Source organism: Sminthopsis crassicaudata, chromosome 2, assembly GCF_048593235.1.
Source record: "Sminthopsis crassicaudata isolate SCR6 chromosome 2, ASM4859323v1, whole genome shotgun sequence".
NCBI classification, from domain to species: domain Eukaryota; kingdom Metazoa; phylum Chordata; class Mammalia; order Dasyuromorphia; family Dasyuridae; genus Sminthopsis; species Sminthopsis crassicaudata.
Window position 1 is genome coordinate 259,828,677 of NC_133618.1, and position 24,221 is coordinate 259,852,897.

The 24,221-nt window shown below is 35.5% G+C and overlaps 1 protein-coding gene across 9 annotated transcripts in view; it reads left to right on the forward strand.

Annotated features, from left to right (window-relative positions):
• The first annotated feature begins 442 nt into the window (after positions 1-442).
• Positions 443-24,221, forward strand: part of LOC141555866 (uncharacterized) — a 48,709-nt gene continuing 24,930 nt past the window's right edge. For 5 of the 9 annotated variants that reach the window (XR_012486366.1, XR_012486365.1, XR_012486368.1 and 2 more), the window contains exons 1-10: positions 443-839; positions 1,337-2,473; positions 2,979-3,209; positions 6,654-6,872; positions 7,871-7,898; positions 14,061-15,445; positions 18,917-18,977; positions 20,385-20,912; positions 23,072-23,208; positions 23,876-24,047. Coding sequence is in view for 6 of the 9 variants with exons in the window: in XM_074289145.1 (XP_074145246.1) it covers positions 1,403-2,473; positions 2,979-3,209; positions 6,654-6,872; positions 7,871-7,898; positions 14,061-15,445; positions 18,917-18,977; positions 20,385-20,912; positions 23,072-23,208; positions 23,876-24,047 (3,832 nt within the window). In the remaining 3 variants the exon portion in view is untranslated. The remainder of the gene's footprint in view (positions 840-1,336; positions 2,474-2,978; positions 3,210-6,653; positions 6,873-7,870; positions 7,899-14,060; positions 15,446-18,916; positions 18,978-20,384; positions 20,913-23,071; positions 23,209-23,875; positions 24,048-24,221) is intronic. The other 4 variants (XM_074289147.1, XM_074289146.1, XM_074289148.1 and 1 more) reach the window with 4 other exon arrangements.

A 24,221-nucleotide genomic window follows, 5' to 3' on the forward strand; every position in this document is an offset into this window, starting at 1 on the left:
TAAAGCCAAAATATGAACCTAGGTATGATTCCAGAGTCTGTGCTCTTTCAACTATAACATACAGTGCCTCCTTGATGCTTTTAATGATATCTTTGGGGTTGGGGATGAAGTGGAGTGGAGGAAGAAAAATTGCCAGTTAAGTCTGACATTTGACTCCATTCAATCCAGCTGCATTGAAACCCACCATCTCATTTGGTGAACAGCAAAATGATTAATAGCTAGTAACTATCTTCTATGGTGTAGAAGCTGTTTTTCTTTAGTTTCCTTTTTTGCAGGTTAAATAAGACCCCAAGTTCTGGAACATTTCCCCAAAAGTTCTGTCCTTTTCATTACTTTCTAGATCTTCCCTTTGTTTTCTCTTGCCATCTGGCTAAAGCAGCAGCCTGGAGATTGTTGCTCTCTGAGCTTTGTGGGAGGAGCCAAAAAGATTGGGAGTGGTTGAGTTTCAGTTTTGAAAACTTTGAAACGCTACAGTAAAAATTTTGAAAAGGGCCTCAATCTTAGCTTTTTCTCCTCTGTTTTCTCCTCATCTTTCCTTATTCTTATTTTCATTTTGAAAATATTGAAGTTTAATAAACTCATACTGTCTACATCTAAATATGCTTCTTAAAACCCACCTCCTGAAGTAAAATCATTGAGTAAGTTTTCAAGGAAATGAAACTGAAATTAGTCTTTTTCATTTTGATTGCTGATTGTGGAAATGTCTCTATATTAAAGGAGAGAAGAGAGTCATTTGGCAGAACGTCCTGGATGGTCAGTAGGAGAATTACAAGGAATATCTATGCTGGGGAAAAGTGATTTTTGATAAGGAATAATGGAGACAGTATCACTTTTGCTAGGTAAGTGTGATATGCTTTTTTTTTTTTTTTTAATTTATATAAAAATGATATGGACTTGGGTTTATTTTTTTTAATCTGTTTTCCAGTTTAATGAATTCCTTCCAGGAAGCTCAAAACCACTGAACCCCTAAATCACAGAGCAATCTGAAGAATGATAAAATTATATGACAGAATATTCTCTACTTCTGGGGCTCTTCTTTTTTTAAACTAATTTTTCTTCCCTTTTATTCTTGTAATCTCACTCCCAAACCTTAATTGATAGGGGACAATAGAGACTTACAGAAAGAGAGACATAAGCAAGGAAAGACAAAAATCAAATTTCACCCTGGCCCAGCCCTGCTTTCAGAATGCAAGGTGGAAAATTCACATAGAGTATTCTCTCCTATGGGGATTGCTAATCATACTATAATATCAGGCTCTTAATACTATAATACTATACTATACTATAATACTATAATATCATGTCTTATGTGATGTTCTTTTCTGAATTTTTCCAGCAAAGCTGCAGAATCTGATAGGTGACTTTTCAATTTTGAACTAGAAGTAAGAAGGTTGGATCAAACATGTCTGGCTCTGTGACCTGCAATGAACCTCATCTAAGATCCTGCTGTAAAAGAGTTTCAGGTGATAAAGATTTAAAGGATCCCAGATTCAGCTTGCAAACAGTCAAGCCCTGTTGTGGTCCTTTCATGAGAGTCTCAGGGAGACAGCCACAAAGCTTCTCAGTATGTAGCAGAAACAGTAAAGACTGGAAGACACTGGATTACCTTCAGAGTTATTCAAGCACAAATGAAATTTTACATGTGACCCCTGAGGAGTTCCAGTTATGGAAGGTCCTTCAGGAAACTCTGGATTTTTCTCTTTGGAAGGTGAAAGTTGGCTGGCAACTAGTCGAGAACTCAGCAATCATTTCCTTCTCTGGACCCCAGAAAGTGGTCTCTAATGCCAAGATTGCCATCAGTAAACTGATGATTCTTCTCAATTCCACTGTGAGAATGAATCCATGGCCTGGTTTGATTCAAGAGCAAAAAAAGATGAGTGGTTTCTTCCAAATAGGAAATGGCCTTAGTCTTTATCTTTGGAAAGGAGAAGCTTCCACCTTCCGAGCCTCTGTCATCATGCGCCTCAGCAGTGGGCCATTGGACAGACAAAATAAGGTCAAACCAATCCCCAAGGTAAGGGTACTGAGGCAGCATATCCTGAATGATCGAGGTATTCCACAGGTGTTGCTACAAGTGGTGCTGTCATCCTCTTGGGCTGGCCATAGCTCAGGGAGGAAGCTGACTTCTAGGGATGAAAGCCAGGAGCTGACTGCCAGTGCTGTCACTTTGGCACTGCAAGCCGCGTCCCAGAAGAAAAGTGCTTCTTTGGTGATCCACCCCATGGGTCCAACAGCCCTAGCAAAGGGGATTACTCAGGGAGTCAAGGCCTTTAAGAGCATGCAGCCCATGAGGAGCAGCCTGAAGAATCTGACAGTTGCAGTAACTGATGATGACTTTGTAGCCGAGTGGGAGGTGGAATGTTGCAGGTGGTGGCCCAGTGGAAAGAATCTCCGTGTCCTCCTTCCCTACGTCATGAGCTCCTGGGAAGCAGTAACCACAGAGGTGGTGGTTGGAAACCTCATCAGCCAGAAAGTAAGTGGTCACTACTGAGTCTGGTTCTCCTTAGGTCAGTGGTACACATGCAGCCTTGGATCCATGATTGATCAACAGAACTGATCAACTGGGTCATGAGATTCTAAGAAAAGTTTAAACATTGGATAAAAAGAAACCTGAAGAAAAACAATAACATTCCAAGGGATTCAGAAGCCATAACAATTTATTGTCTATCCCCTTTGAGACTAGAACAAAATGAAATAAGTTGGACATGAGAGGGAATATCTAGTCAGTGAAGTCAATAAGAAATAGGTGACCAAGGAATCCTATGGACTTTCTGTGAGAATTTGTTAGAACATGAAGGATCTCTGTTTGGGCTAAGGTAAAAGAGTATTGGAGGTTTGGGCAATCTCAAAGCTATAAGAAAATGGTTTGAAATTCTATTACCTGATGAAAACTTTTTTTTTTTTTAGAGCATGTTTATCTTAATTTTCCTTATTTATTTTCATTCTTCTTTTTTCCTGAACTTTTCTTTTATTCACAGACAGATGTGGTTGTTTTCCCTTGGATCCTGGAGCCCCACAATAAAAGTTGGGTCCAGGAGACTTCCACTAAGGTCCGTACAGCCCTGGAGACCATTCTTGCTGCCCAGGATCTTGTCCATGGAAATATCATCACCATTCCTGCTTCCAGCTTGCCTGGTCTGCATTGCCAGATCCTATATATCATCTGCCTGGATGCAAGATTAGTTCAACAGTGCCTAGAAGTGAGCCAGGTTTGGCCTAATGTTTGAATATGAATGAACTAAAAGTCATTTAATCAAGCATTTACTATGGGTAAAACATGTACTAAATGTTGGCTTTACAAATAGAAAAAGGAAAGTTCTTGCTCTCAAGGAACTCACATTCTAAGGGGGGAGACTATGTACCTTAGGGTACAGCAGTAAGAAAGGGTGATGCATTTTCTTTAATGTCATTTCAACTGATAAAATCATATTTCTGATGTTTACCTATTTTACAATGCTAAAGGCTTTGGAAGTGAAAACTTTCTTCTTGAAATCTTTAATACTTGTGGGTATTGAGACCAGCTGTAATTACTGTAAAAGCAGTTGCCGAATTGCATCTCCATAGAAGTTGTTCTCTGGCATGATGGCTATAGAGGTTGGGCTAAAAGCAAGATCATGGTGTTGTATGTGCTGCCTTTACTGAGGCTTTTAGGTTTTTCTGTTAGTGGAAGTTGGTGGCAATTATGAGGAAGATGAATCTTTTCAATAGTGATTGCTCCTTTCCACGATGACTATGGAACTTGAATGGGAAACAGGACTAGTGGTGTAGGGGATATTGCTAGTCTCAAAGCTTTGGGGTTTAAGTAAGGGGTTATTCACTTCATGATGTGAGGGAAGGAGTGGGGGTTTATTTGGCCTGGCACATGCCAATTCTTGTCTTTTCCTCAGAGTGTCTTACTACTTTAGTAGGCTGATGTACCCATTCCATGGGTGCTGGTTACTTGGCAGTTGATGGGTAATACTCGGCCCTTCTCCCGTAGAGTTGTTTTTTTATGGTAGAAATAGATAATTCTCAGAGATTGAGCTGAAAGTAGGATCAGTAGACTAGGGGGCACTTCTTTATATCATGTACTGCGTATAAATTGATCTTTATCAGGTCAATATCACATTCCCACTTTAAGACCCTTTGAGATGAAGGTAGTGAGTGTTGAGTTATGATTTCTCTTCAACTTATCTACCTTGCATAGTGGAGCCAGGTGTAAGGTAGGTAGGATCTTACTGGAATGGACTATCTTAAATTTCCTTTAAAATATCTAAAATCATATAAAATAATGAGCGGACTAATCAAGAAAGAATCTCTATCTACTTGTTACTTCCCTATAGTCTTCAAACATCCTTTCAATTTTTTTTTTCACTTCAATCCTACCAACTCCTCTAGCTTTAATCCTTTTCTCTTTTTCTTTATCAATTGCTAATCACTCAAATGGAACTTTTTTTCCCCAAACCAACAGTTCAAAAAACCATACCAAACCAAAACTCAAAATTATCAGTAGTCTCTAAACTGCTAAATGTTAAGCTCTTTTTCTCAATCACTCAATTTAGGATATCCAGGGGGAAAAACAGAGATAAGATATAATACTTCTATTACTTCTATATGTGGAACCCTATGGTGGTGACATCTTTCTTTTTTTAAAATGGAGAAAATAAACCTTGAACTATCTACCTCACAGGATTTTTGTGTAGGAAAGATTTTGTAAACTGCAAAGCACTATATATGAGAGCTTTTTTTTGTTGTTATTGTTACTATTTTGAATAATTTTTTTCTAATTATCAACTAATGAAGTATTGTCAACAATAAAAATGAATCAATTCTACCTGGGGCTCTCTGTTCATTATCATTCTATTCCTTCCCTTCTGTTTGCTTTGGGCAATCTACCCTGGGGAAACAATTCCCATGTACATGATATTTATTGATATATTTTTCCTTACAATGTTGATTTTTAACATGCATATTTCATCTATCCAACTAGATAATAAGCAGATTAGTATTTCCATAGTTGGGGACTTTTTGTCTTCTCTTTTTTTGTATCTATAGTACCTACCATTATACCCTACACATCTTGTAAGTGCACAATAAACATGTATTAATTGAAAAGATGGGGGAAACATACAAAAATGTCTTGAACCTCAGGAACAGACTAAATTAAGAAGTGCTTTATGATCCTTCTTATGGCACATCCACAAATCTGAAAACCTCTTCCATTTTTTCCCCTCCCTCCTTCCTTCCTTCCCTCCCTCCCTCCCTCCCTCCCTCCCTCCCTCCCTCTCTTCCTTCCTTCCTTCCTTCCTTCCTTCCTTCTTTCTTTCCTTCCTTCCTTCCTTCTTTCCTTCCTTCCTTCCTTCCTTCCTTCCTTCCTTCCTTCTTTCCTTCCTTCCTTCCTTCCTTCCTTCCTTCCTTCCTTCCTTCTTTCTTTCCTTCCTTCCTTCCTTCTTTCCTTCCTTCCTTCCTTCCTTCCTTCCTTCCTTCCTTCCTTCCTTCCTTCCTTCCTTCCTTCCTTCCTTCCTTCCTTCCTTCCTTCCTTTCTTCCTTCCTTTCTTCCTTCCTTCCTTCCTTCCTTCTTTCCTTCCTTCTTTCCTTCCTTCCTTCCTTCCTTTCCTTCCTTTCCTTCCTTCCTTTCTTTCCTTTCCTTCCTTTCCTTCCTTCCTTTCCTTTCTTTCCTTTCCTTTCTTTTCTTCTTTTTTTCTTTCTTCCTTTTTTCTTTCTCTTTCTTTTTTTTTATAATAGCTCCTTATTTTTCAAATATGTGCAAAGATAACTTTCAATATTCACCCTTGCAAAACCTTGTGATCCAAATTTTTTCCCTTCCTCCCAACCTCTCTCTCCCCTAGACAGAAAGTAATCTAATATAGATTAAACATGTGCATTTCATCTAAACATATTTCCACATTTATCATGCTGCAGAAGAAAAATCAGATCAAAAGTGGAAAATGAGAGAGAGAAAAAAGCAAGCAAGCAACAACAATAAAGGTGAAAATACTATGTTGTGCTCCACATTCAATCCCCGTAGACCTCTCTCTGGATGCAAATGGTTCTTTCCATCACAAATCTATTGAAATTGGCCTGAATCATCTCACTGCTGAAAAAAGCCAAGTCCATCACAGTAAATCATCACGTAATCTTGTTATTGCTTTGTACAATGTTCTCTTGGTTCTACTCAGTAAACTTAGTATCAGTTCATGTAAGTCTTTCCAGGTCTTTTTGAAATCAGTCTGTTGATAGTTTCTTATAGAACAATACTATTTTATTGCATTCATATATCTTAACTTATTCATTCTTTCCCCAACTGATGGGCATCCACTCAGTTTCTAGTTCCTTGTCAATACAAAAAGGGCTGCTACAAATATTTTTGCACATATAGGTCCTTTTCCCTTTTTTATGATCTCTTTCCTCTCCATTTGTTTTCAACCCTCCTTTAAGCCTATCAATCTCTTATGACTTCATTTTAAATGTATTGAGTCAGAGGAAGGGAGAGATTGCTTAAATACATCATGTGTACTTTATCCTGTTTCCCTTATATACTTTTGCTGCAGCTTTTGTTGCTTCCCATCAAAGAACAGAGTTTTTATGGAGACAGACAGGCTATACATATTTGTAATTATACTTGCACTATAATTACATTTTTAATTATTTTAATTATTGTGATTGTTACTCAGCAGGTCATTCAGCAGGTGGTCTGGAGCTGCTTGAACAATTTCCTTGGCTCTTTTCTGGAATCCATCTCCTTTCCTGTCTTAGACCTGGAGACTACTGGGAATTCTAATCCTTTGTGTATTATGTTGGAAGAGATCAATAACTTTTTAAAAGAAAAACCCAATACATGGATGAAACTAGTACAGATAATTCAACCCCTACAAGCAGCCAATCCTCAGAAGGTAAAGTTTCAGTAAATCCATCATCAGCCATCATGGACAGAAATACCTTAGACCAAAATTTCTTAAACTGTGGGTTGTGACCCCATATGGGATTGTGTAACTGAATGTAGGAGTCACGAAATTATTATTTATTAGCAATAACTGTTGGATTTGTATACCTATTTCATATCCCTGTATACCCTCAGTTGTGTAAAAATTTCCTGAACAAAAAAGGGTTGCAAATAGAAAGTTTAAGAAGCCTTACCTTAGACAAAAGTGTAAATCTTCCCACTTGCCTTCTTAGCTCTTGTATACCATTGTACGCCATTGCTCTGATCCTCAGCTGTTTATTGCCAGGAGCTCCCTCATTAAATTGCTTTACTCTAGGTTTTGTTCCCTACTTTGGGCCCCTTATTCTAAAGTTAGGTTTCCTTCTTCTATGCTATCAAACTTTCATTTCCTCAAAGGCAACTGCTCTCACTTAGCTTGCTAGAGTGATTCAACCTGATAAAATAAATTCACACTGAAGTGAGAGTCACTGATTCCTAGATTAATGTATTTGTACTTTAATAGAAAAATTATTAATTTGAATTAATAGATCTTTAATAGTAGAATCTAAGCAAGATATTTTGGGGACAGATGTTTTTCTTCTCTCAAATGACAGTAGATTTCTGGTTGGAGGTGAGCCAGAGATAGCTGAGGTTTTAAACAGATGTCTTCTCTCACAGAAACAATAATAAAGTGAAAGTCAATGACATTCATTACATGAATAATTTTGACACCTGTTCAGATTATTGATTTGTAATTATAGATCAAATACTCAGATACTCTATGAGACTAAATAGGTTGTTCTTTAATGATAAAATATTAACAAACCAAATACAGAGACTCTTAGACCTTTTTAGAAAAGATGTACAAATTGCAGTGCTTCAGGATTTATAAATAGTAATTTTTTTTTGGTGTGACTTGACCTTGGTTTATTTTAAATATATCAGATTTCTTCCATCTTTTCCTTTCAGATGACTGAATATTTTAGGACCCCTCTTGGTAAGTATATTGTCTGGGAATAATATCATAGAGTTATTCAGCTTTCCAGAGAGTTCAAGCATCTTCTCATTCACAAACATTTATATTCTTCAAAATTTTCATTTAATTTAATATGTTTATCAATATAGTCATTCATATCCTACTTCCTCACACTCTCAAGGGCACTAGTCTAAAGGACACATAAATCTGTGTACCTGTTATGAGATACTTATGCAATTATGATATACTTAATGCATTACTTCCCAACTCCTACCCTTATTCCAGCCTAATCAGTAAGGTAATATATAAAAGAGATATAATGAAATTGTTTTATATTAACTCTCTGCTTAATGTGTTATTTGATAATGTTCATTATTGAAGTTATTATTGACTAGATTGCTTAACCCTGGTGGGGTTTTTTTTTTTTTTTTTTTCAGATATCTTAGAATCTCAGTCCTAAGAAAATTATAGCAGTACTTATCACTTAATTAATTAACAAATGCTATCCACCTCCTGTACATCAAATTCTAATAATACCCTCCTGTTTTTAGGGAGTTTGCAATTTGATTGAGGTGGCAAGATTAACAAAATACAGTGATATAGTATATAAGAATTATATATGCCTATCCTCCACTGAGATCTTTTGGTACTTGAGTTCTCAGAGGCTGTGTTAGTGGAACATAAACATTAGCAGGACTTTCTAACCTGGAAGGGCTCAGGGACCAAATGTGTGCCAGTACTATAGAAACCAACCTTATTAGTGAGCCTATGATTGAACTGATGGCAGAGTGATGAGTTTTGTGACTAAAGTCTCTTAAAATGATTATTTTTGCGATTGAAGTCTCTTAAGGACATTCTTCCAAAATGATGGTGAGGATATGATCTGTGCTGATGGAGGTATTGATGAAACTGATAAAATTATTTAATGGGGATATATGTCATGAGAGAGAAGAGACAAAAAGAGAGACAGAGAGACAGATACACACAGACACAGAGAGAAAAAAGAATATTATAAAACATATATAAGCATTATAAACATTTATATTTACACCCAAACTTCTATTTTTCTATATGGGGGGAAGCCTGGCCAACTAAATTGAGAGCTGGCCTTAGGTCCAGGAAGACCTGAATTCAAGTCCCACTGCTGACATATACTGATTGTAATCTTGGTCAAATCATTTATCTTCTGAATGCTCTAAGCAACTTCTAAGAGTATAAATTGCAGAAAAGGTGATCACTAGCATTGAGAAAGATATCATTATCTTTTTAAGGTAACAGAGAGCTATACATAAAGGGCCTTGAACATAGTGCTTTTGTATGATAGGGAGATGTACTTGATGATACAGGAGGTTTCATGTTGGGAATTAATGGGGAAAAAAAAAAAAAAAGGTTAGTTAGAATAGGGCCAAAAAATGGAGAGCTTTAAAAAGTTTGTAGGTATATTTGGACCAGGTACAAAAATACAGATTTGGAAGCCATTAGCAAAAAGGTAGTTATTGAAGACAATGGTAATAGATGAGTGATAAGCGGAAAGAAGTATTTAAAAAGAATAACAGAAGACTATGGGTGGAACCTTGAGGAAAGCCCTTATTTAATGTTCATAGTAAGGACAAAGTAAGAGCAAAGGAGAGGGGGAGAGAGAAGTAACAGATTAATGTAGAGGGCCAGTATTGAATAAGTCCATATACAGGAATGGCCTCATTCGATATTGGGCCTGTACAGAGTAATACAAATGAAAGAGGACATTCAGGAGAGTAAAGTGCCATGGAAACCAAGACTAACCAACAGTATGAAAGAGAAGGGAGGTATCCATTGGATCATAAACTTTTGAGGTGCAAGAGACTTCAAGAGGTCATCAAGTCCAACCAGCTCAATTAAATCAAAAGAAAAAGGAATACATAATTAATAATAACAATAACAGCTAATTTTATATAGCACTTTAAAGTTTTATACAGTACTTTACAAAACGTTTTAAACTAATTCACCCATACTTCTTAATCTTCACAAGGACTCTGGGAAAACTGGAAATTAGTAGGGCAGAAATTAGATATGGATCCACACTTAACACCATATACCAAGATAAGATCAAAATGGGTCCATGATTTAGGCATAAAGAATGAGACCATAAATAGATTAGGAACAGAGAATAGTCTACCTCTCAGACCTGTGGAGGAGGAAGGAATTTATGACCAGAGGAGAACTAGAGATCATTATTGATCACAAAATAGAAAATTTTGATTACATCAAACTAAAAAGTTTCTGTACAAACAATACTAATGCAAACAAGATTAGAAGGGAAGTAACAAATTGGGAAAATATTTTTGCAGTTAAAGGTTCTGATAAAGGTCTCATTTCCAAAATATATAGAGAACTGACCCTAATTTATAAGAAATCAAACCATTCTCCAGTTGATAAATGGTCAAAGGATATGAACAGACAATTCTCAGATGATGAAATTGAAATTATATCCACTCATATGAAAGAGTGTTCTAAATCACTATTGATCAGAGAAATGCAAATTAAGACAACTCTGAGAAACCACTACACACCTGTCAGATTGGCTAAGATGACAGGAACAAATAATGATGAATGTTGGAGGGGCTGTGGGAAAACTGGGACACTAATACATTGTTGGTGGAGTTGTGAAAGAATCCGGCCATTCTGGAGAGCAATCTGAAATTATGCCCAAAAAGTTATCAAACTGTGCATACCCTTTGATCCAGCATTGCTGCTATTGGGCTTATATCCCAAACAAATACTAAAGAGCGGAAAGGGACCTGTATGTGCCAAAATGTTTGTGGCAGCCCTTTTTGTAGTGGCTAGAAACTGGAAGATGAATGGATGTCCATCAATTGGAGAATGGTTGGGTAAATTATAGTATATGAAGGTTATGGAATATTATTGCTCTGTAAGAAATGACCAGCAGGATGAATTCAGAAAGGGTTGGAGAGACTTACATGAACTGATGCTGAGTGAAATGAACAGAACCAGAAGATCACTATACACTTCAACAACAATGCTGTATGAAGATGTATTCTGATGGAAGTGGAAATCTTCAACATAGAGAAGATCTAATTAACTTCCAATTGATCAATGATGGACAGAAACAACTACACCCAGAGAAGGAACAGTGGGAAGTGAATGTAAATTGTTAGCACTACTGTCTATCTACCCAGGTTACTTATACCTTTGGAATCCAATACAAAAAATTGGATTTACACACATATATTATATCTAGGTTATACTGTAACACATGTAAAATGTATGGGATTGCCTGTCATTTGGGAGAGGGAGTAGAGAGAGGGAGGGGAAATTTTGGAAAAATGAATACAAGGGATAATGTTATAAAAAAAATTACTCATGCATAAAAAAAAAAATCTTCACAAGGACTCTAATAAATAGGGTAGGGAATACATATTTATAAAATACTTAACTATGTGCCAGGCACTTTGCTAAGTGCTTTACAAATGTTATCTCATTTCAGATGAGATAATATTGAGTTATTTTATCCCTATTTTGCAAATGAATACAATGAGACTGAGAAAAGTTAAGCAATTTGCTCAGGACCACCCAGCTAGTAGGTATGTGGAGCAGCATTTGAATAAAGTTAACAAGTAATAAAGGTTCTAAATCTAGCACTCTATCCTCCATGCCACCTAGTTTTGTGATTACAAGTCCACTGATCTATCCACAAAATACTTTTAAAAAATTTAATATTTAGTTTTTTATTTAATTTTAAAAATTTATTTAAAAATTTTAATAAAGCTTTTTGTTTTCAGAACACATGCATAAATAATTAAGATATTCACCCTTGCAAAACTTTGTGTTCCAAAATTTTTTTTTCTTTCTTTCCTCTACCTGGCAAGTAGACAAAAATAGATGGCAAGTAATCCAAAATATGTTAAACGTGTGCAATTCTTCTATACATATTTGCATAATCATCATGCCGCACAAGAAAAATCAGATTAAAAAGGAAAAAAAGAAAAAGAAAACAAAATGCAAGGAAACAACAACAACAAAGTGAAAATACTATGTTGTGATCCACAATCAGCCCCATAATCCTTTCTCTGGGTGCAGATGGCTCTCTCTTCATCACAAGAGCATTGGAACCGGCCTGAGTCACCTTGCTATTGAAAAGAACCACATCCGTCAGAATTGATTATCATATAATCTTGTTCTTGCTGTGTATAATGTTCTCTTGGTTCTACTCACTTCACTTAGCATCAATTCATGTAAGTCTCTCCAGACTTTTTTGAAATCCTCCTGATCATTTCTTACAGAACAATAATATAACATAACATTCATATACCATAACTTATTCAGCCATTCTCCAACTGAGGGGCATCCACTCAATTTCTAGTTTCTTGCCACTATAAAAAGTTCATGTAAGTCTTTCCAGGTTTTTTTGAAATCAGTTTGCTGATAGTATCTTAGAGAACAATAATATTTTATTACATTCATATAACTTATTCAGTCTTTCCTCAACTGATGGGCATCTACTCAGTTTCCAGTTTCTTGCCACCCCAAAAAGGGCTGCTTCAAACATTTTTGCACATGTGGATCCTTTTTCTTTATGATCTCTTTGGGATACAGACCCTGTAGAGACACTGATAGATCAAAGGATATGCACAATTTGGTAGTCCTTTGGGCATAGTTCCAAATTACTCTTTTTTTTTTTTTTTTTTCTCCTGAGGCTGGGGTTAAGTGATTTGCCCAGGGTCACATAGCTAGGAAGGTTAAGTGTCTGAGACTACATTTGAACTCAGGTCCTCCTGAATTCAGGGCTGGTGTTCTATCCACTGCGCCCCCTAGCTGCCCCTAAATTACTCGTTAGAATTAATTGTATCAGTTCACAACTCCACCAACAATGTCCCAGTTTTCCCAAATCCTCTCCAACATTCATCATTATCTTTTCTTATCATCTTAGCCAATCTGAGAGGTGTGTAATAGTACCTCAGAATTGCCTTGATTTGCATTTCTCTGACCAATAGTGATTTAGAATATTTTGTCATATGACTAGAAATTGTTTTAATTTCATCTGAAAATTGTCTGTTCGTATTCTTTGACCATTTATCAATTGGAGAATGGCTTGTATTCTTTTAAATTTGAGTCAGTTCTCTATATATTTTAGAAATGAGGCCTTTAATAGACTTCTTGGATGTAAAAATTTTTTCCCCAATTTACTGCTTCCCTTCTAATCTTGTCTGCATTGGTTTTGCAGACTTTTTTTTTTTTTAACTTAATATAATTAAAATTATCCATTTTGCAATCCATAATGTCTTGTTCTATTTTCCCACAAATTTCTTCCTTCTCCACAGATAGGTAGGTTTTCCTTTGTTTTCCTAATTTGTTTATAGTATCACTCTTTATGTCTAAGTCATGAATCCATTTCAACCATATTTTGGTATATGGTGTTAGGTGGGTCAGTGCTTAGTTTCTGCCATACTAATTTCCAATTTTCCCAGCAATTTTTATCAAACTGTGAATTCTTATCCCAGAAGCTGGGGGTTTTGAGTTTACCAAATGCTAGATTACTATAGTCATTGAATATTGTATCTTCTGAACCTAATCTATTCCACTTATTGATTGTTCTATTTCTTAGCCAGTACCAAATGGTTTTGATGATCTGCTTTATAATATAATTTTAGATCTGTTATAGCTAGGCCACTTTCATTTGTATTTTTTTTTTTCTATTAATTCCCTTGAAATTCTTGACCTTTTGTTCTTCTAGATTAGGGGTTCTCAAACTACGGCCCAAGGACCAGATGTGGCCTGCTGAGGATGATTATGCAGCTCTCCAGATTATGGCAAATGGGCTGAGGGGTGGAGACAGAGCGTGAGCTTTTGTTTTCACTATAGTTCGGCCCTCCACCAGTCTGAGGGACAGTGAACTGGCCCCCTATTTTAAAAGTTTGAGGACCACTGTTCTAGATGAATTTTGTTAGATCTGTAAAATATTTTCTTGGGAGTTTGATTGGTATGGCACTAAATAAGTAGATTAATTTAAGTAGTATGGTCATTTTTATTATATTAGCTCAGCCTGCCAGGAGCATTTGATATTCTTTTAGTTGATTAGATCTGACTTTATTTTTGCTATCCATAAAATACTATAAATAAGCATGACAACTGAGAAAAGATTTTTAATTAAGACTTGTTGATCAACTCTCTTGTCTTTTCTTCTAGAAGCCATTGGTCTATGTTGGAAAGAGGACCATGCTTTCATCCAGTATCTTAATGACTCCCCAGATGTTTTCCAAGAGTTTGAAGACGATTTAAAGAAAGTAGGCTGTGTTTTCCAAACTTGTGCCCCTTTGGGAGTGCTTCAATTTGTAGCAGAAGGAGAACACTTAGATCCATCTAACTGGGAGAAAGCTGTGGAGAATGCTTTTCAGAAAAACAAGAAAAGATATGCTATTCACTATGAGTCCAATACAGATATTCTAAATATTCTGAAGAAGCAACAATCTCTAGTGAAGTCTTTTCAAAGCATACAAGAATACGAAGGCCCTTGCTTTGTAGGACTAACTGAGGAAGTGAAGATGTTTGTACAACATGTTCAGGAAATGGCTTTCAGCGAAAAGTCAGTTTGTGTGGAACATCCCATTCTCCATCTTCCTAGATTTACAGTAGTCAAAAACACGATAAGCAAGTTCCTCTTTCCTCACTCTCCAGTGACTATAACCTTACCAGAAGATCCTTTAGGTATGATCACTTTTCAGGGTCCCCGAAAGGAAGTGCTTGAGGTGGAGAGGCAGTTTTATAGTCTGTTGAGTGCTTTTAAGAACTGGCCAGTCTCACTCTCCACATTCCAAATACATTTTATCCAGGGCCTCCAGGAAGAACTCTTTAATGAGAATTTTTTCCTTGCACAAGATATTTCGGCAGTGCTGAACACATCTGGTGGAATTGGTATTTGGGGGCTTGACTTTGGAGAATTGGTACAAGCAGAAGAATTACTGAATAGCCTGGTTTATGAGAGGAAGATTGATATCGCGGAAGAGGTTCAGTGGGCAACCAGTGGCCTGGAATGGGAAACTCTACTCATAGCACTAAGAAACCCAAAGAGTGTTAATTTTTATAGTGTCAAATCACAGCTAGGTATTTTGACTTCAGTGGTCATAGTGGGCACCAGGATTGAAGTAGCTGAGGCAGAAAGGAATATTAGGGAATATTTGATGAGTTATTCAATAACTGAAGACAGAATTATTTCTCCTCGACTGGAACTAGTTGAAGCCAGAGAAAACCTGTTTCGGATAATGAACTGGGGGGACTTAAAGGTGAATATTTGCATTCAAACCAATCATTCTACTTTAACTTTGAAACTAAAAGGACTAAGGAGGCATGTAAAAGAGGCCAGAGGAATTGTTCAAGCAGATCTAGATTCATTGACTATAAAAAGCATCCCCATAAGGCACAGAGGAATACAACAATACCTTTTGGGAATTGGAACTACAGTTCTTTTCACATTTGCTGAAGAACTCCACTGTTTGGTAAAGATGCAAGTGACAGAGAAAACTATAAATACTTTGCTCTCTGAGGTCTCAGCCTATAGGAAGGAAAATGAATTGGTAAGAGTCATCAATTCTTGATAAAATTTCAGAACTGAAAGGGAACTTGAGTCTTTTTTCATCCCCTATCCTAAGCCTAGAAAAATGCTTCTATTTTTAGAGGACTTAAAAGTAGGTACACAGCCTTGCTTAGGCTTCTTTGAGGGTTCACTCATTTATTAAATATTTATTAAGTGCATAGTCTATGTAATATTGCACTAAAATTAGAGAATGTTCAAATTTGGTCCTTTTCTTCAAGGAGTTTATAATCTAATAAGATATATTCTTATATAGGCTTATATCAGTGATATTGCAAGTTCAGTTCCAGACCACTACAACAAAGTAAATATTGCAATAATGCAATTCACTTGGATTTTTTTCCCTGTGCATATAAAAGTTATATTTATACAGTAGTCTAGTCCATTAAATATACAACAGTATTATGTACTTACTTTTAAAATATTTTATCACTAAAAAATATGCAAACCATAATCTGGGCCTTCAGTGAATCATAGTCTTTTTGCTGTAGGGTCTTGTTTCTGTGTTGATGGCTAATGATTGATCAGCTGAAGGGTATGATGACTATGATGAATGGCAATTTCTTAAAATAAGACAACAATGAAATTTGTCACAACCTTTGACTATTCTTCTCCCTTTAATAACCTCAGAGGGCATTATTGGGTTATTAATTAACTTAATTACAATATCGTCATGTCTTAAGCAATAGGGCAGTCCAAAGAGAGGGAGAGCCAGGGAACACTCAGTTGATGGACTAGTCAGAATATAGACATTTATTGGGCAAGTTCCCCTGTCTTACAAGGACATGGTTTGTGGCACCTCAGAACAGTACAATAGTAACAAAATATCACAGATTACCATAAAAATATAATAATGATGAAAAAGTTTGAAACATTGTGAGAATTACCGAAGTGTGACAGAGACATGATGTGAGCCCCTGCAGTTAGAAAAATAGTGCCTCTTGAATTTCGAGTTTACCATAGTGAAAAATGCAATATTTGTGAAGCACAATAAAGGGAAGCACAATTAGACAAGTTATGACTATACAAATTTTATTTTTTAATATTTCATATTCTTTATAAAACATATACATATATTATTTATATTACAGAAATGCTGATATAGGTTCAGGTAGGTAGCTCAGATTGATGAGGTCTAGAATGAGGTACCTAAATGAAATTAGGGTTTCATTCAGGTCTAGTGGCAGGTTCGGAGTACAGGGAGTCAAATAGAGCTCCCCTGCAACCCCTTTGGATTTGGCGCAAGGATACAGAGTTAAATGAGTTCTAGTGGCAGCGCAAGTCTCCTGTAAAGGAATTTACAGACCCAAAAACTTAGATTGATAGTAGAGGTTTATAAGTCTAGTTGGTAAAGTTGAAGGTAGAGAAAAAAGGGCACTGGAAATAGGATTCCAGTGGGCAGAGAGTCTTTGGTGCCAGGCATGGTGATGGCATGTTTAGACCCTCTGCAAAGAGAGGACTCCAGCTTGGCTCTTTAATAATGAGAGATTTAGCTAAAGGTACCTGTGGGGAGTCCCAGGTTGGGGTTAGAATTTGAATTGAATTCTATGCCTTTCCGGACTGAGCCTTTCCCACCCAGATAACAAAGATGAAACTGTTTGTGCTTAGGGTGGAGTCCCCTCCCTGGGGCTGAGTAGAAGGAGGTTTTCTCCTTTAAGGATTTTTCAGTTTTGGGATTTCCTCTTCAAGATGATTCCTAAAGTTTCTTTTACCTCTTAAGATTCTATGACCAAGTCATATATTATATCAGAATGTTCTGGATATTAAGTTCTTGTCCCACTTGATGACATACTGAGAAATAACCCTAGCTGACCCATTTCAGCTCTCATTGGTTTTTAAAATTCTCTCTTTTTCCTTCTTTTAACTTTTCTCATTTGTGCTTGGGAGGAATTTTCCTATCTTTGACTGTAGTTTCTATGCATAGATCTAGATTCATCACTTATCTATTTCATAAGTCCACTAGACTTTACTGTTAGCCCTTATGTTCTACATTAAGCTGAAATGTGGTGAGTATAAAACTATTGTTCCTGATATTTAACCCACTATGTCTCTTGAGGCATTTTTGGTCCATTTATTTTTACTCTTTTTAGTAAACACTGACAGCCATCTTCTACATAATAATTCTTTATATACTTGATACTATTTGATAGTTATACCAGACTAATCCAGAATTTATCATGAGGACAGGAATTTATTGTTAGTTTATTTTAAATCCTGATACTTTATTAAAGTTATTATTTCAAATAATTTTTATTTTTAAAAATTTAGTATAGTTTTATTTTTCCAAATACATGCAAAAATAGTTTTCAACATTCATTTTACAAAACCTTGTGTTCCAGATTTTCTTCCCTCTTCTCCTACCCCAAATCAAAAAGCATTCCAATATAAGTTAAACATGTGCAATTCTAAATATATTTCCATATTTGTAAAAAAAAAAAAAAAAATCAGATCAAATGGAAAAAAATAGAAAGGAAAAAAAGCAACCTAACAAACAACAACCACAAAAAAGGTGAAAATGTTGTGCTTTGATCCACATTCAGATGTCATAGTTCTTTCTCTGGATGTGGATGGCACTTTCTATCACAAGTCTTCATATAATTTAAAAAATTTGAATCACTGGGGTTCTTTAAATTTAAGATAATCATTTTGCTACCATAGATAATTTTGTTTCTTTACCCCTTTGATTTTATTTTCTTGTTTTATTGCTATAGCTGGCATTTCTCCCTCTATATCAAATAAGAGTAAAAATACTGGATATCTTTGTTTTACCGGTAATCTTATTGAGAAATATTCTAGTATTTATCCAATTACATTTTAACTAGATTTAACCATGATAATTGACAGTTTATAAACCAATTAGGAGGATGGTGCCCTGAGCTTCAATTTTAGTTTTGGTTTCAGGACAAGTGAAATAGTCTGGGGCCACCAACTCTCTCCAAAATTATGCAAGTTGATTTGGAGTGACATGGTAGTTAGGATGAATAATGTTTTCAAAATGCTTAGTAGACTAGAGAATCAGGACTCTATAAATAAACTAATCTGGGGTAAATAGAAACTAGCTACCTCTAAACACACAAATTATACCAAATTGGGATAAACACAGGAATTAGTAGCATTGAAAGGTTCCCCTTAATGGATTCATCAGTAATTCAATCAGTAATTGTGTGTCCTTTTCTATATTCCCTCTGGGGAATCCTAAACTAGACAGTGGTGATTGGTCAAATATCATTGTTCTGTTCAAGCTTTCCCTGGATTTCTTCATCTTTTAGTCCAATTATTTTTTTTGTTTTTAAGATTAGGAAAAAAACTTTCCAAATGAGAAATGAAAGAATAGCTTATAAGTTTCTGAACCTTAGATCTTATAGAGGAATCAAAAGAAAGATCTCTGAGTCTTCTGTGGAATGTCATGTTTTCTAATACATTTAGTAGGTTTCTTACTCTTTCTTTCTATTAGACATCTGTCCAAGAACTCCTGAAGTTTCTCAGAAGATACAGAAAAGAACACTTTGCTCTTGGTAAGAATGAGAAGATACTGTCCTATTCCCTGGAATCCCTATTAGTTTTCTTTCATCTCCAGATGTGTAAGAATTTGGGGACATTCTTCCATTTGGAGGTATTTGTACTATAGATAGAAATATTCTCTTCCCAATTAATGACAAAATGACAAGGGAGACACAAAGCAGTAACCTAAAGTAGTATTTGTGGTTATTAAGCATTTTCAGAGGAATGGTACACATTATCTCTTGCATACTGTTTTGTGTCTTTTTAATGTTGAATTTGTAGAGGGGACCAATATGTAGGAGAAGGAGAAAGGAAAGAAGGAAGAGAAGGAAGATCACTGTTATTAGTTGGCTAAGCTGTTAGCATCCAGCTAAAAGCATTTAGTATAATGCTTTTATAAATATTATTTCCTTTGATCCTCTCAACAACCTTGGAAGGTAAGTACTATTACCTGCATTTTACAGTTGAGGAAACAGATAAAGTTGTCCAGGGTGACACATTCATTAAGTATATGAAGTTAGATTTGATTCTGACTTTCCTTACTTCAGGCCCTAAACAATATCTATTGTATCAACAACTAATTAAACCATTCTTCTAAACATGTTTAGAAGAATCACACATGTTAACCTTTATTGGATTATTTGCTGTCTAGGGGAGGGGGATGATGGGGAATGAGAGAGAAATTTGGAACACAAGGTTTTGCAAGGGTGATTGTTGAAAATTATCTTTGCAAGTATTTTGAAAAACAAAAAGCTATTATTTAAAAAATTAAAATAAACCACTGAGATTGGTGAAAAGAAAAAGTAGTAGTTTCCTCTAAGTTAAACCACCTTTTTTTTTTTTTTTTTAACTGTAAGTTAGATTTGTAAAGTACCTTAGAGGTTATATAGTTCAACTTCCTCTTCTCCAGCCTATTCCTAGGTTCCATAAGTATGTGGAAATTTATGTATATAATGATTTTGTATATAAAAATTTCCGTATGTAATAAGTTTCTGAATAAGTGGAAATTTGATTGGAAATTTTGATCTTGTCAATTAAATTGTCAAATTAAAAACAAATTTCTAGTTTTGTCAACCTTATATGCATATGAGGTTGTCAACCAGTTGTCAACCAGTTATATACATATATTTATATATATAAACCTTAAGCCCTTTGCTATAATTCTAGTATAATTGATTATTTTCTTGATATCAATTAAATTAGAAAATAGTTATTTCTCATTTTCTTTAATGTTTCAGAAACTGAGGGCAATTTGTTCAGCTTTTTTCAGACTGAGTAATTTCAATTCTTTTGAGCTTTCCTCATACATCCTATTACTCTAGCCCTTTCATAGGCAGTATGGCATCAGAATGGGTCAGATTTTCCTTCATTTTCAAAAATCGAGGATAATTGACTCATTATGAATTTCACTTTGTTTTCAGGTGACTCTCCACTAGGACTGGTTCAAGTATTGGGTAAGGAGATGAATTTAGTCAAATTTCAGGAAGCTTTTGAAGACTTTATGAATGGATATTGCAGTGAAACATTCGACAGTGATAAAATAGTCACTTTCAGCCAAGACTGTCTTCAAAAGGTCTTAAACCAAGGGTACTATTTCCCGCTCAATCTGCATCATCGTGGGAATCTCTTACAGATCCAAGGTTTTCAGGAAGATGTGAGGAAAGCTGCTACTGTTGTGCAAACTTTAATACAGGAAGCTCAGGACATAGATAGAGCAGCAGAAGCCCTGAAATCAGTGGTTCAATGGCAATATGACATTGGTAACACAGCTCTTTCCCCATTTGACAAAACTACAAACCTAAAACTGGAAGCAGCATATAGGAAGGAAGAAGAGAACATTGAAATCATCTTGAATTCTAGAAAAGCCAAGATCAACTTGAAGAAGAGGGAAGGTTTGGTACTAGACATAGGGACAATCTTTAAAATAAAGCGGGAAATCTGCATATGGGGTGAGTTTTTTCTTTCCTTTAATTTTCATTTCTCATTTAATCAGGGTTTACTTGGCTTTGTCCTTTTCTTTAAGCTCTCATTTTTTCCTAGATTTGTCCTCAATGAATAAGAGTGAGAGAGGAGGTCATTCTGGATGATATTTATGTATGGTAGAAAATTGGAAAATTAAAGTAGTAGTTTTTAACCTTGTCCTGCATTAATTTTTTCTATGGGATGCTTTATTTAGTCAGTTTCATACTTGCCGATAATGAGAAAAATATAAACATTTGAAGTTCATTGATAATCCAAAAGGCACTTTAGTTAATCATTCTAATGTCTTATTTTATTTATACTAATACATTGTATTTGAATACTTTCCCTCAAACACCTAGAGAACAGCAAATCCAGAACATTCTCTGAAACATTAAGCAAAAATGTAACCATAGGTTACTGCATTTGTAGTTTACCAATTGCTAATAGAAAGACTGTGCTAATAATTTTAACAAGAGATGAACAAAGGTATCTAATTTTTTTTCACTTCCTCTTTACCAGTAATAAGTTAGATGGACTAAAAAAGAAACAATTAAAAGGATTCTCTTACCTTTAAAGAATTTAGAAATAAATGTGGCCACTCAATTCAACAAACAGTAAGTGCTTACTATATACTGGGCCACTTCCAGATAACAGACTGCTTTCCAAACTCAGATGGAACAAAACTGTTTAAAGTGAAAAGAGAAGGTGAATATCTTGAAGGCAAGTGTGAGGATAAAGCCATTCTATATTTATTTCATTGAACACAGGAATACATAACTCCAGTAACAAAACAATCTCTCCTTGAATTCTGGGAGCAAAATAGCAGCTGACCATTTCTAGATAATTCTCAATATTTAATTCAACAAATTAGGTAGTTAATATGTGTAGAATGCAGTGCTGGGGGAAATGCATATTCAATAGGGAAATGCAATATATGCACATATATGTATACTAAAGAGCACTAGTAAGAAAGATTAAACTCTGATAATGTGGTTAGATTGCTAAATTGTACTAGTCCAAGACATATGAGGAATTGATTCTCTCTCTTCTCAGATATTAGTGATTTTAAACTATGGTAGGCAATTCATATTTCCTGAAAAGGTGACTTATATTTCTGAACAATACCTCCTTCTAGCTTGCTTCCTCTTTTCTGTTGAGTCCCTTCTCCCCAACCCAAACAAAACAATTTTGCCGTACTTTAGTCTTGGATTTGGGCAGCTAAGTGGTACAGTGGATAGAGGGCCAGAATTTAAGTCAGTAAGACTCATGTTCTTAAGTTCAAACCTGACCTCAGATACTTAGTAGCTGTGTGACCCTGGGAAAGACCCTGTTTGCCTGAATTTCTATTCTATAAAATGAGCTGGAGAAGGAAATGGCCCTTCAATGTCTTTCCCAGGAAAACTCCAAATGGGTCACAAAGAATCAGACACACTGAACGACTGAAAAAACATCAATGGTGTTGCATACTATTATAAGGGGTTATGAAAGTCTAATAACAGTCCCTCTCCTTATCTTCCTTTTCATTTCCAGTCTCTGGGTTCAGTTCAATTAAATCAGATGTTTATTTAATAAAGGGAAAATCACTTTGTGGTCTTATCTATATCTGAATATTAGATAAAATACAAGCAATTTCAGTATTTATTGGCCAATAGTGTTTTTTTAAAATCACATTTAATTTCTTAGAAGCAAAAGTGAACATTTAGGAAAAAAAGATTTAAAGTTTCCTGAATCCCTCCCTTTGTTTCTTGCTTCTCAATCTTCCAAAATAGCCTGGTAGAGATGAAGTGAATGAATAATCCACTATGCATTTGGCACCCCTTTGCTCTCGATGGGTCCTCTCTGGGGTCTCATGAGGACCGTTTCTTTTGCAACTTCATGCTTGTAATAACTTCCTGCTTTCTCTTCCCACTTCTTCAGCCTTAAGATTAGGGTCAATATTGGGGTAGAATTGGGGATCTAGGTAATTAGTACCTTAAACAAAGTTTCTTTGTCTCCTTTGGGTATGGCCAAGATTAGACTACATATGCAAATAACTACAATAAATAAAAGAACAAAAATGCAAAAATAAAGTATCCCAACATAAGAAATAGGAAAGCTCGCAGATTTCATTTAAGTTTCTAAAGGTATTTCCAACTGTTTGTAATAGAGATGAGCATCCCTCAACATTGGGAACCAATGGATGATAACCCAGTGAAGACTGTGAAACTCTCATCAAATCTGGTGGAGTACCAGAGAGTAGCCCAGAAGTTCAAGTATTCCATGAACAAGACTACCATCCTTAAGGTGAATCATGATTACACTCATTAACTCAAGGTATAGGGAAAGTATTAAACATAACATTATTAAAATCTTATAGAAATATTATAGAGACCACCATCCCTAAAAACAGTTTTTATTGTCTCCACATTTATTATTATCACTTTCTTTCTCCTAAGCTGGTTTTGAATAATCTTTAAACCAATATGTCTGGGTTTAGAGTGTAGGTAGAAAGGGTCTTAGACATCATCTAATCCAAAAATTTGTTTTACAAATGGGAAAACTGAGGCCATGAGAGAAGCAATTTGCTTAGTATCATACACTGTTAGATACAGGTCTAGAGTCGGGGTTTTCTGTCCTCAGCCCAATACCTACTATTTCCATTACAACAAATGCATATGTGAAATAATAAAAAGTTAGAAAAAAGGGCAGTATGAAATCTAACCTCCTATTCCCAATCTCTCATTTCATAAGGTTCAAAGGACAATCACTATTAAAGGAAGAAGAGATGCTAGAGGTTTTTAGCTCTAGAAATAGATTTGGGAACTTTTAGTGGTGGAATTGGAAATTCCTTGCTTGTTCAATTAAATCTAATTTGGAAATGTAAGTGTTATGAAAACAAAATATACCTAGAAAAATATATTGATCTCATTTGAATGATAATAGGCTCTCTTTCTTCAATTTTGTTATTTAGATAGAAAGAATACAAAACCCATACCTTTGGACCTCTTACATTTACAAGCGGAACTGGATGGAAAAAAAGAATCCCCCAGGAGTACAGAATGAACAGTTTCTCTTCCATGGAACAAAAGCAAAAAACTGCTCATCCATCATTGAAAATGGGCTAAAAAGTACCTGTAGGAAAAGTGAGTATACTGCAACTAAAGATGATGTGCCCTTAATGCTACTGAAAAGGGTAAAATTCCAGACTATTTTTCCTGAATTCTGGGTTGATCTGAAACACCAGTCTCCTGGTATTTTAGCTTTGATAATGGAACAAAATGAAACATTTGTAGGTCATTTAAAGGAGATTTACTTAG